General features: G+C 38.9%; 2 protein-coding genes and 1 non-coding gene across 6 annotated transcripts; 2 read left to right on the top strand and 1 right to left on the bottom strand.

Annotated features, from left to right (window-relative positions):
• The first annotated feature begins 78 nt into the window (after nucleotides 1-78).
• Nucleotides 79-1678, top strand: LOC125892405 (EBP cholestenol delta-isomerase). Its single transcript, XM_049582410.1, has 5 exons — nucleotides 79-223; nucleotides 426-738; nucleotides 822-858; nucleotides 942-1072; nucleotides 1151-1678. Exons 2-5 carry the CDS (start codon nucleotides 426-428, stop codon nucleotides 1369-1371), a joined length of 702 nt encoding a protein of 233 aa, XP_049438367.1. The 5' UTR covers nucleotides 79-223; the 3' UTR covers nucleotides 1372-1678.
• A 1703-nt stretch (nucleotides 1679-3381) lies between these two features.
• Nucleotides 3382-3454, top strand: trnaf-gaa (transfer RNA phenylalanine (anticodon GAA)). Its single transcript has one exon. It is a non-coding gene; the product is annotated as a tRNA-Phe (tRNA).
• Nucleotides 3455-3656: 202 nt separating this feature from the next.
• fkbpl (FKBP prolyl isomerase like) lies at nucleotides 3657-7117 on the bottom strand. 4 transcript variants are annotated; one of them, XM_049582388.1, is made up of 5 exons: nucleotides 7008-7117; nucleotides 6177-6250; nucleotides 5773-5934; nucleotides 5354-5646; nucleotides 3657-5053 (listed from the first exon to the last, which is right to left on the bottom strand). In XM_049582388.1, exons 3-5 carry the CDS (start codon nucleotides 5930-5932, stop codon nucleotides 4415-4417), a joined length of 1092 nt encoding a protein of 363 aa, XP_049438345.1. In that variant the 5' UTR covers nucleotides 5933-5934; nucleotides 6177-6250; nucleotides 7008-7117; the 3' UTR covers nucleotides 3657-4414. The 4 variants fall into 4 exon arrangements, with proteins under 4 accessions (XP_049438345.1, XP_049438347.1, XP_049438346.1 ...); XM_049582390.1 differs by lacking the exon at nucleotides 7008-7117 and adding an exon at nucleotides 6824-7001; XM_049582389.1 differs by lacking the exon at nucleotides 6177-6250 and having other exon boundaries at nucleotides 7008-7092.
• Nucleotides 7118-12764: the final 5647 nt, after the last annotated feature.

Below are 12764 nucleotides of genomic sequence, written 5' to 3'. Positions count from 1 at the left end.
GCTCTATGAACACGGCCTTCTGATTGGTTCTTGTAGCAACAAGGAACCGCCCACTGCTCTTGTTCGTTCCGGGTTAGAGTGTATCTGCACTCATATGGCTCACAGACAGCAGTGGACTGTTGGGTCTTCAATATAGTTATACTTTTCAGTTAATCTAATACTTTATATTTAATACAGAGGTTAAACTCTGTGCAGCTGGACACCTGTTTTTGTTTCATCACTGGTAAGAACAACATAAACACATGTATCAGTCTGATATAGGGCTCATTGAATAAAACCTTACATGTAATAACTTAGTTTGTACATTTGTTGCTATTTCATCATTAAACTGACAAAGTGTTATTTTTAATGTAACATTGTAAAATTAATTAAATTAATTTTAAGCCTACTGTGGATGCAGTGTATTGACCATCCTCTCCTGACAGATGATGGACGCCACATCACACACTGGAGTTCTTCATCCCTACTGGCCACGGGACCTTCACATCCCCACATATGTGGCCAATGACCGATCTATGTCAGAGATTCTGGTGTTCCTGTTCTCTGTGTCTGGGGTGTTTCTGCTCGTCACCTGGCTGATCACCGGCCGCAGAGGGGCCAGCGGCAGGCTGGGGACGTGGAGACGTCTGGCTGTGTGCTGGTTTGCTGTTTGTGGGTTCATCCATGGTGTCATTGAGGGATGGTTCTCACTGTATTATCATGTTATTCCAGGAGACCAGAGCTTCCTGTCACAGTTGTGTGAGTATAGACAGAATAAAACATGTTTGGAAAAATGCAAAAGCTGTAAACTGAGTCTATATGTTTGTATTTTTCTGTCACAGGGAAAGAGTACTCCAAAGGAGACAGTCGATATGTAATGTGAGTTCATCTTTGCACAGAACTATATTGAATGTTTGCATAAAAAAATAAAGATTATAGCTGCATATGTCTTTTCTATCTAGAGCGGATAACTTCACTGTGTGTATGGAGACTGTGACTGCATGGTTATGGGGACCTTTCAGCTTTTGGGCTGTGTTTGCCTTCTTGACTAACAAGCCCTACAGATTTGTTCTGCAGCTCATCATTTCATTAGGTAAGATGACAAAAAATACCAAAAAAGCTGTTGATTATTTCTTACCATGAGGTGTCTCATTACATAATCTGATTGCAGGTCAGCTGTACGGAGCAGTGCTTTACTTCTACACAGAGCACAGAGACAGTTACGCTCACAGTGAGCTGGGACACCCAATCTACTTCTGGTTCTACTTTGTGTTCATGAACGTGCTGTGGATCGTCATACCGCTGGCACTCATCATGGATGCATGGAGGCAGCTGTCAGCAGCCCAGACGCACGCTGACAACACCAGGACACACAAGTCTAAGAGGAACTGACAACAGGAAGGACAGACTGTGGGACAGTAGGACAATGAATACAGGAGATAGGAGGGGAAAGACAACTATGTTAAAACAGGGGACAAAAGAAATTGAGTTTTCTGGAGTTACATGCCTCAGCTAAGGTGTGGCATGTTGTTGCATTATGTGCCTTTTACATCTGAATATCCAATAATTGTCAGCAAGCTAATATTTTCATTTTAAAGTGTAACTTGTTCCTTGTGTATGTGACATTAAAAGCTTTCTATTTTATTCAGGCTTTGTGGAGCCTCAGGGAGAGGAGCAAATAAATGATCTGTTTTCTCAATACCATCCTCATTTGTTTTTGGATTTTGCACAACATACAATGTTGGGAAGGTTACTTTTGAAATGTAGCAGATTACTACTACATTTGATTACTTTTTAACAAATGTTTCAAACTGGGCAATAAAGCTGAAAAATATCAGGAAATAGACTGTGGCAAAACAAGACATTCCTGCATGGCAGAAAAAAAAGCAAAATCATTGGCATTTTTATTAGTAGGCTATCTTTAATTAAATTGCTTGTTTTTCTCATTAGCTGTAAGAGATTACAATTACAGGTAACTAGTTACTCCTCAACTCTGATCATGAATAGACTGAACAACACTACTTTTGGGGATATAAAGTGACTCTTTAACATGGAACTCATATTCAAGTGTTTGTCTGAAGTATTTGTATTTGATGCTTTAACTGACAAGCTTCACTGTAATGGATAGCTCTCTTTATGAAATTTACCTGAGTATCTTTAATCCCTTTTAGTCATACTAAAATATCCATGACCACTAGTTATGTGCTTTTACACCATTTCCTGCTACACCCCGGTATTTTACATTTGTGAATACTGTAAAACTTCAATTAAAAGCCCAGTCCCAATGAAACACCCAGTCTCTTATTTTAGCCCGGTGTGGCTACACATTTTGACAAATTAAGGCCTGTCTCAATTAGATGCCTCCTCTGGTTGCCAAGCAATTCATGTTTTCTAATGGAAGATCTTTGGATGGAAAAAAATGGGTTGTTGGCTACCTCGAATTATGTGTCCATTCCTTAATTACTTGTAAGTTACTCATATTCCTTTAGTCTGGAAGGGTCCATGGATCAAAAGAATCAAAAGGGTTGTTCATAAAAATCACACCAATGTTATATAAAAATATCTTTAAATTCTAATGCAATGCAGACTTTCAAGAAATATGGGATATTAATAACTTGTAACAAGGCAGAGGCACAGCTCAGTAAACAATATGTGTTACGTTGTTGTATATGGCGGACAGAAAATGACAAGTATAAATAGTTAAATAAATATATAAATGTATAAATGCAAAAATAAATATATAAATAAATAAATAAATGTGGAAATAATTAAATACTTGAATAAAAATATAAATAAATATATTTATTTATTTATGCATTTCTACATGTATTTATTTATACTTGTCATGTTTTGTCCTTGTAGAAATAAATAAATAAATATAGAAATACATAACTAAATACAGAAATAAATGTAGAAATAAATAAATAAATAAATAAATAAATGTGGAAATAATACAGAAATGAATAAATGTGGAAATAAATTAATAAATGTATAAATGTAGAAAATAAATAAATACATGTAAATATATTTATTTATATTTTTATTCACATATTTAATAATTTATTTCCACATTTACTTATTTATGTATTTATTTATACATTTCTACATTTATTTATACTTATGCCATTTTCTGTCTTCCATAGTTGTACGCAGCAGAAATATGTAGAAAATACTGATTTCACTTGAGTTAGATAGGAGAAAGCTCAGCCTGTGGAAACGTTACATCAGCACTGAACTGGATAACAGGTTCGTCGAGTTTCCGCCCTGATGAGGACATAACCACATTTACTCCATATGTATGTTGTGTGAGCAATATATGTTTATCATAATGCAAAATCGACCTATTTTCACGAATTAACACATGAATACTTCTTAAAACGGATATGTTCCAAATTGAAACACGCCGAAATAGCTCAGTTGGGAGAGCGTTAGACTGAAGATCTAAAGGTCCCTGGTTCGATCCCGGGTTTCGGCATTTTGACACAGTACGCTGTACAGTGTGATCGACCACCAACAGCATTTACCATGTAACAGGGCAAAGTCTGACACCTTGTGGCTACCTGGAGGAACTACATCGACTGTAGTTGCAGAGCTTATTTCATATAATGCACACAAAGAATACCACCATGATCCCACACTCTCCTCACTCCTGTTCAAATTTATGAATTACACCAAAATAAGTTTTTCACATCTCATTTTTACTTTGAAGTTACATTCAGGCATCTCACTCACAAGAGCTGGGATAATATCGTGCAGTCACAGATTAAGGGTACAGTTACACATGAACAAATGCAGGCCAGTGACATTTGCTAACCAAGGCTGTATTCTAGCTCAATGTGGGCGCTGCCTGATCTGACGAACACCGAAGGCTAGCTTGCTGTTAAATATTGTAAAATATGATGTTACTGGTTGCCTGCCATGCCTGTCTCCCAACATATGCCAGCCAGGTAGCACCTCTTACATGGGGCAGTTCGTATTCATGTCATCATGTCACATATCAGGCAGTCTTGGCAACAGTCAGTGTCTTCCACACATACTTCTTTGCTGTTGGTTGAGGCTTCAACTTTGCCGGCCAAAGTTCACCAAAGTTCCACGCGATGTGAAGATGTGAATTTGCGATACCACCAGAAGCAAATGTTTTATCCTCGAACTGAATGGAAGATTAGAGATTAGATTAGATAGAACTTTATTAATCCCTTGAGAAGACTCCCTCAGGGAAATTAAGATTCCTGCAGCATTGGATAGCAGCACACAGGGTAAGTGAGCAGGAGGTGAATATTCGCCAGTGTTAGTTTGGCTCATGTGTGACCATACCCTAATGGCTATACTCTTGAGCCCAGTGGCTGTAGGTGCACTTCCATTTCATGGTGAATGTTGAGAAAGAAACATACCGTTTCACATGTAACATTCGATAATACACTACCATAATTCATCCTCAGCTGAACATTTTGCTGAGTCTAAGTCCCAACTGTGCATTTCTCTCCTTCTCTCTACTTGCTACGTCTTTAAGGGCCTTCAAAGCAGCAGGTGATTCTGGCTGTATCTCCAACAGTTTCCTAAACGCCTGCCTGGCCTCCTCCAGCTCATTCAACATCTGACATGCTTGGCCCAGTCGGTACCAGGCTTTAGCCCCGCCTGGTTCCAGCTCAGTAGCTTTAGTCGCACTGGCCTTAGCTCGCTCTGGCTGGCTCAGTTTGAGCTGGCACAGGGACAGATTTGAGTGGAGCTCTGCTTTGATGGTTCTGAATTCATTAGTTGAAGGAAGGTGACCAGTGTCTGTGTCTGTCTGCTCCTCCGCTTCTGGTGTTGCCTCTCTAACGTGGTAATGGAGAGTGATGAGAAGCTTGAGGGCGCGGCTGTAGCTGTCTGCTGCTCCCCACACATCCCCGCCTCTGAATCTCACTCCACCCCTCTCCTTGTGTGACTTCACCCACTGCCACTTATCACGAGGACACACCTCCCAGGATTCCTTGCCTGGTGTGAAAGCTTTGAGTTCAACTGTGGCACATAAAGGCAGGTTTTCCTCAGTGGGATGGGAAACAGACACATCTGGTCCCGCTGGAGAAATCAGTATCTGAGAAGCAAGACACAATGATTAGACTGACTGGATCCTTTCACCTGTTTGGAAAAATAATGACCAAAGGAAGATATGTGCAACTACTGAGCCTGCAATCCATATTCAAGAGAGAAACCCTCTTTCACCACTGACTGTAAGCTGTCAATATATATGTCAGGATACTGCAAATATACACTCTTCACATATGTAAAACTAAAAACCAATAATGATCAAAATGATGGATTTAGTCAGTTTTTAAAGACAATTTGCAGAGAATTCCACCAAAAGTTGACACACAGACACTCTGTTCACTCTTACCTCACATTTCTCTCCCGTTGTCATCCCCTCCACGCACCTTTCTGTGATATCGCACTGCCCGTCACCTAGCCTCAGTGTTATCCAGTCACCCAGTGGGACCTGCAGCACAGAGTCCAGACACCTCGGGAAGGCTGTAGCTTCTGCAACCTCAGTGGCTGACTGTTCCAGTTGGGCTGACAGCTGCTCATTTCCCTTTTCAGATACTAAACTGTCTGCTTCATCCATGTTGGCTTTGAGCCGCACTCGGACTTGACACAGTGAACCCAACCTTGGACAGTAACTGGATGAACATGCTGGAGGAGACAAAAGGACATAATATGAGCTACATTACTACACACTGACTACACTTTAATTTCAAAAATATGTACTAAAATTGAATAATTCATATTGAGGAAGAAAGTAATAGAAAAGCATCATACATGCATCATCTCCAGAGTTAGTCTGCTGACTCCCTTCGTGTGTTTGCTTTTGCTGGACTTTCCAGAGGCCTCTGGGACACACTGAAACCCAGGAGGTGACATCACCGCTGTCATGATCGCCGTTGCCATGCAGTGTTTCAAAATGGTAATCAGTATCCATCCCTGGTTTCATGAAATGTCAAGACAAAAATAAAAGATGATCATTTCTTCTGTTCAGACACCAGTTTGAATGCACCAATGCTCCCATCCAAGGAGTGTTTCCTGAGGGACCATGCACCATGCCGAGTAGGCTTGTGACTGTGCATTTTATGATGATTTATTAAACAAACAACTAAGATAACTAAAGCAAAATGAGATGAAATGAAGTATCACGTCACCAGAAAATATTAGAGCCAAAAACTCACCCTCTTTGTCTAAAAGCAGCCTGGTACCAGTAACAGCTACCAGAAGTAAAAGTGACCAATAGAAGGTGTGCAGTCTAAACAAACAATAAATAACAGAGGGTAAATACATATCTTAGGTCCTACACAGACTCTGTGGATTAAGATAAGCTTTGAAAAGACACTCGAAGACGTTATAAAATTTGGTATGCTTTCTTCTCTTATCTGGAAAGAAAGCAAACATTTTTTGGTGTGACACTACGTGGTGAAAAGTGTTACAATAACAGTACCTACACGTTTAATATTAGCATGCTACACAGCCACAACAACAGCAGTATGTAATCACAAAGAAGTGAGTGTTTCTCAGTGTTGTAGTTTTAAGAAGTCAGTTATGAAAGCTAGACGTTTGATTTGAAGAATATCGAGAGATTTACAACCAGTATTCAGCGTTAACTGCGGATGTAGCTTGTCTATTAGCACTCAGCTAATTTACAACCTCGTAGTTAGCTTCTGTTACATTACCAAGCTAACGCTAATTAATATTGCATACAAAATATTCAATAACAACAGAGACAGTGCAGTAAATAATGGGTTGTCGGCTCTGTAGTTAAAGCGTGACAGTTACTACAACAGACACGTATAACATCATTTTACTAAGTATATTAACTCACCTAAGTTAGCCTGGTAAGACAGTGGTTAACAATGAAGAGACACCTTTAACGGTAGATAGCATCAGATAACGTTAGCTAGCGTTATGGCGGCAATCCAATGCTACCAAATTTCGTTACGCTACAAAGTCTGAGCTGTAACGTTAAAGTGGTAACGTGCTATACGTGACTAAAACATGTATCTCACCAAGTGCACAAGTATGACATGAAGGACTGGCTGCTCAGTCTGTCGGACATAAACTGTAAACAAACGCGGGGTACTTTTCTTCTTCTACGCCCTCCCCTAATGTTGCTTCTTCTTCGTGTGTGGTGACAGGTGCGAAGCATGGATGTATACAGCATTACCGCCACCTACTGGGGGATCTCGGCGCTGCTGGGGTTGGCTGGCACACTTTTCACTGCTGTACTTCTCTGGCAAAAATTATGTTAGAATATTCTAACCAGCAGCAAATGAAAGTTTAAGGTCTCAGCTATGAATAAATACGTTATAGTTTCAAAAACGTGACCTATAAAAAACAATGTCAGCATTTAATCCAAACAACAACAAGAAAACAATCATTTCACTGAATATCTGCCCATTTAAAAAACACTTTATCCGTGGGAATGTCAAAATACTTTCGCCAATGACCATTCAAGATATTATCAGTGATAAAATAACAACACAAACATTGTTTTAAACCCTTTAAAATTATTCCAATCACTCAAAAATACAATTACAGTTAGAGATGATAATTTTTTACAATTGTGCCATCCAACCCTGCTCACATTTGACCCAACTTTATGATGAAATTATTTTAGCCAGCTACTATCACTCATCACAGACCCTTAAATCTTATATCAGTATATAGCTGATTCGTTTGTCTATTAAGCCAAAGTAATACTTTTCCAGTATCTCTGTCTTACACAGTTTTATAAAACATTTAGACTGCAGACCTTTAATACTAAGAAACTGAAATATTGCCCTCACCAAAAAGTTAGTGACTCTCAGATGTTTTAACATACTAGATGAGATGCAGGTGAAGAATACAAAATTCTGATGTTACATTATTGTGTCTGTGACCTTCAAAAGACCAGAAAACAGCTGCTGACCAGCCCCAGTCCCCCCTACCGGACTGTAATCTTCATGTATTTTCCTGTCAACATTCTATGCACATCTTTATCATAAACAGTTTTACCTGTGTCATCTAATTTCTCTAATCAAAAACAGTGCAAAAGACACACACATCCCAGCATCCAGTGGAGTGGGTGCTGGACCAAAGAAACGTCTGGCAAAGTAGAAAACAAACAAGTCTGAGGAAGAGGCTGGAAACGTCACTCTGCATTAAAATCCTTCTAAATGGTGGGCGGACTTATTTGTTCTCTACTTCATCTAATTTCTCTCTCATAAATATAACCTCCTACAATCTTTAATCTCAACCATTTTATATGTCGTCTGTCTGTAAGCATCAAAGATGACTGTGAAGTTGCAGCAAAAGAGGAAAACGTTGCGTAGGTACAGTTGAAACAGTCTGAAACACAGACTGTGTTATTGGGTTTTAACTCTCATCACTGAGGCAGATTTCTGAGCACACACACATCTTGAAGATTTCTGCCTTAAGTAATAAAAAGGTCTATGCTTCTACAGTACATCTTGCAGAAAAATGTTTAAAAGAGACGCTTGATTGTTTTATTACTGATACATATTGAAATATGCTATAATTCAAATTACTGAAGCAATTACATGGAGTGTAACACAAACTATGCAGTGTGTGATGTGTTAGATTACAACACAGGATTTAGAAAATGATTTTGTACCTATGGTTTGCACTCTCAAATACACACACACACACACACACACACACACACACACACACACACAGTTTACATCTCTCTCTGTGTATTGACCTTTGACTTGTTCCACTCATGTTTAAGGCCTGTGTGTTAATCTGTCCTGTCAGTATGAGTTGGGCTCTATCTTCTGAACACTAGAGACTATTAGGTCTGTCAGAGGAGGACCAACATGTGGTGTGTGTGTGTGTGTGTGTGTGTGTGTGTGTGTGTGTGTGTGTTAGAGAGAGAAACAGAGACAGAAAGGAAGGTCATCTGAGATGCAATCTGTCCTCTTATATGGGGCCTGTCTGACCCTTGATGAGCACGAGACGAGGTAATAAACTTGCTTCACTAATGAGCTAGTGAGAACCATGCACGTCTCTGCATACAGAGGTGAAATCATGGAAGGCTTCACATGTGTCAAAGAGTTCACAAGAAGGTTCATAAAGTTCCAAGTTTATCCTTACATCATGAAACAATGAATCAAAGGAGTTAACTATTCTTCCTAACATTGAAAAATACCTTGATGAAATTCTCATAAATAGATAACAGATGCTCATAAAATTACATATAAGATTTCTGAGGTTGTAATTTATACATGAGTCCCTTCTGTTTGTCTTACTGTACAAAAAAATGTGACCACCACAAACTGTAAGTATTGCTGTCTACCATGTGTCCTGTTGTGCTTTTTTATGTCAGTAGGTGGCAGTATTTAACAATAATCTATAGTTGCTGTTCTGACTCATGATGCAAACTGTTGCTGAAAAGGAATGACATTGACATGACAGATGATGATGTCTTATGGTCACAGCTTGCTAAATGATAATAAAAAGAACTATGTAGCTGCTTTTTCTTTTGCAGCGGTTACCTAGCAACTGTGTTCCAACATGATCAATTCAATATCTTAGTCGCAAACAAACACGGAGTTCTGTGACTTTATGATGTCACAACTGTACTTCAAAGACAGTTTGAAACATAAACAGTGTAAATGGGTGCTTTTGGATTTCTTGTTTGAATGTTCTGCAGTGTGTGTGTGAACAACATCAGCTGACAGGAAGCGAAAACGAATTCAAGCTGTTGCCTAGTGATGTAATTCCGGTGAAATGGTCTATAAAGATAGAAAAACTGAGCGTGTCAGACAGAGAGTGATCACAGGTGTACTCAGGCAGACAGTATGAGAACATTAAAGCATGTAAACACATTGTAGTAGAAACCCACCCACAGACTGTATATACACTCACCAGCCACTTTATTAGGTACACCTGTTCAACTGCCCATTAACACAAATAGCGAATCAGCCAATCACATGGCAGCAACTCCATGCATTTAGGCATGTAGACATGGTCAAGACGACCTGCTGAAGTTCAAACTGAGCATCAGAATGGGGAAGAAAAGTGATTTAAGTGACTTTGAAAATTGTTGTTGGTGCCAGATGGGCTGGTCTGAGTATTTCAGAAACTGCTGATCTACTGGGATTTTCACACACAACAATCTCTAGGGTTTACAGAGGATGGTCCGAACAAGAGAAAATATCCAGTGTTGATGCCAGAGGTCAGAGGAGAATGGCCAGACTGGTTCAAGATGATAGAAAGGCAACAGTAACTCAAATAACCACTCGTTACAACCAAGGTTTGCAGAAGACCATCTCTGAACCAACAACACATCCAACCTTGAAGCAGATGGGCTACAGCAGCAGAAGACCACACCAGGTGCCACTCCTGTCAGCTAACAACAGGAAACTGAGGCTACAGTTCACACAGGCTCACCAAAACTGGACAATAGAAGATTGGAAAAACGTTGCCTGGTCTGATGAGTCTGGATTTCTGCTGCCACATTCAGATGGTAGGGTCAGAACAACAACATGAAAGCATGGATCCATCCTGCCTTGTATCAACAGTTCAGGCTGCTGGTGGTGGTGTAATGGTGTGGGGGATATTTTCTTGGCACACTTTGGGCCCCTTAGTACCAACTGAGCATGGTTTAAACACCACAGCCTACCTGAGTATTGTTGCAGACCATGTCCATCCCTTTATGACCACAGTGTACCCATCTTCTCATGGCTACTTCCAGCAGGATAATGCACCATGTCACAAAGCTCACATCATCTCAAACTGGTTTCTTGAACATGACAGTGAGTTCACTGTACTCCAATGGCCTCCACAGTCACCAGGTCTCAATCTAATACAGCACCCTTGAGATGTGGTGGAACAGGAGATTCACATCACGGATGTGCAGCTGAAAAATCTACAGCAACTGTGTGATGTCATCATGTCAATATGGACCAAAATCTCAGAGGAATGTCTCCAGCACCTTGTTGAATCTATGCCACCAAGAATTAAGGCAGGTCTGAAGGCAAAAGGAGTCCAACCTGATACAAGGAAGGTGTACCTAATAAAGTGGCCAGTGAGTGTATTTTTGTATAGAAGCCTGCTGTCAGCCACTTGTTTCATTATTTACTGTAAGAACATAATGTTTCAGTAGGGGTCTCTCTCCTCACAGCAATAAACACACACACGCGACAAAACTTGGACAGGTAAAGTCGTACATAGACTGTGCAGTGTAGTCAGTATCACTGGCTGGGTGACGTAACCCAATTTCAGATATTTTGCAATATGAAGTTTTTGAAATGTTCATAAACTCCAGCAGACTTGCAGCATGTGTATCATAATGCTTGTAGCAGTTACTCCCAAATGTACGGTGCACACGCAGCTGCAGCCAAATACGGAGAGAAAAAGAAAAGGAAAAAAAATATGTTTTATGTGGAGTGAATAAGTGAGGACATAAGGCTGCTCCTCAACTGTGTTTTATTGCCCTGGGATAAACTGACTTACAGAGATAATGCTGCTGCTGCTGAAACCAATTTGAACACCTGATATTTTAACATGTGGACATTTGTATATACCTGTGAGGAACAGGCATGAAGTAAATCACCTTAAAAATACATGACTTTTGACTTTTCAGTTTGTTTGTTGATGGCAATGGAGGTCAATGGTAAGCAAATCAATATAAAAGTTTTGCAATATATATTATTTTTGAGAAACTATGTTAAATTCTTTAAAAAAAAGATTTGTTTAAACAAGCATAAACATTTGTAGACACTTTAATACAATGCAACTGACTCCACAAATGCCACAAACTACTGATAATAAAAAATAATAATTAAAAAAAATACAAAAAGAAATATATATATATATTTTATTTTAGAGTTTACAATCGACCCATTTCTCTCACAGTGACACTATAAAAATGTAATAAAATTGTTATTAAAATACAGGAAATTGGGAAACATTTGCTGTTTTTTAGTCATATTATTATTATTAATACAAAAGACGTTTACAGATAAAATATTTAAGTAAAAGTAGCCTTTAATACTACACTTTGAAAATACTACAAGTAAAAGTCCTGCATTTAAAACCACACTTGTGAAAGTATTATCAGCAAAATTTACTTTATTAAAAGTAAAAGTGCTCATTGTGCAGTAAAATGTTCCCTGTCAGTGTTTTACTGTTATTTTTGATGTTTCTGGATGAATATTACTGCTGTATTAATGTGTCTGTTGATGTTTAAAGTTGTGCTGATTTTAGCTCTTTCATATATTGTTGGGTAGTTTAAGCCAGTGTTTCCAAACTGGTCCAGCCACAGGGTCCAAATTTCTCTTCAGTCATTTGTTCAAGGTCCACACAGTTTAATATATTCAGCATCATACTTATGTTTGGTCATGTTATTGAGCTAGTTTGTTGTCTCTGTCAAATAGCTGTCCATTAGTTACTCACTCTACAGCAGGTAACAGCACTTCAATGTCAAAACTCGGAAAATTCACTGTATTTCAAAATAAAGTAAATAAAGTGTTTTTTTTCTCTTTACAATCTATTCTATAAGTTTATCACACCTGTCGCTGTTCTATAAGAAGCATGGATCTCTGAAATGGATCTCTACACGATGAAATTTCCAGCTGATCAAAGAGAGTTTTTTAAAAGTTTATTCAGCTTAAGGAGATAACACACACTTCTCAAGAATATATTTGGGTTTTTTTCTGTGAGGCGGAACCAAAGCCCTTTTTCAGTTGATTGCTTTTTCGAGTTTATAATGACTGCTGAGTGTATTAATGTAGTGTTATGTGCAACAATGATCTGAG

Source organism: Epinephelus fuscoguttatus, linkage group LG7 (assembly GCF_011397635.1).
Source record: "Epinephelus fuscoguttatus linkage group LG7, E.fuscoguttatus.final_Chr_v1".
Classification (NCBI taxonomy): Eukaryota; Metazoa; Chordata; class Actinopteri; order Perciformes; family Serranidae; genus Epinephelus; species Epinephelus fuscoguttatus.
This window is presented reverse-complemented; position numbering and strand designations above follow the sequence as displayed.

Coding starts and splice junctions, on each gene's coding strand:
- fkbpl (XM_049582388.1), bottom strand. CDS start 5,932: ATGGATACTGATTACCATTTTGAAACACTGCATGGCAACGGCGATCAT. Junction 5,647..5,772: donor TAACTCTGGAGATGATGCAT/GTATGATGCTTT, acceptor TGTCTCCTCCAG/CATGTTCATCCAGTTACTGT. Junction 5,054..5,353: donor CAACGGGAGAGAAATGTGAG/GTAAGAGTGAAC, acceptor CTTGCTTCTCAG/ATACTGATTTCTCCAGCGGG.
- LOC125892405 (XM_049582410.1), top strand. CDS start 426: ATGATGGACGCCACATCACACACTGGAGTTCTTCATCCCTACTGGCCA. Junction 859..941: donor GGAGACAGTCGATATGTAAT/GTGAGTTCATCT, acceptor TTTTCTATCTAG/AGCGGATAACTTCACTGTGT. Junction 1,073..1,150: donor GCAGCTCATCATTTCATTAG/GTAAGATGACAA, acceptor ATCTGATTGCAG/GTCAGCTGTACGGAGCAGTG.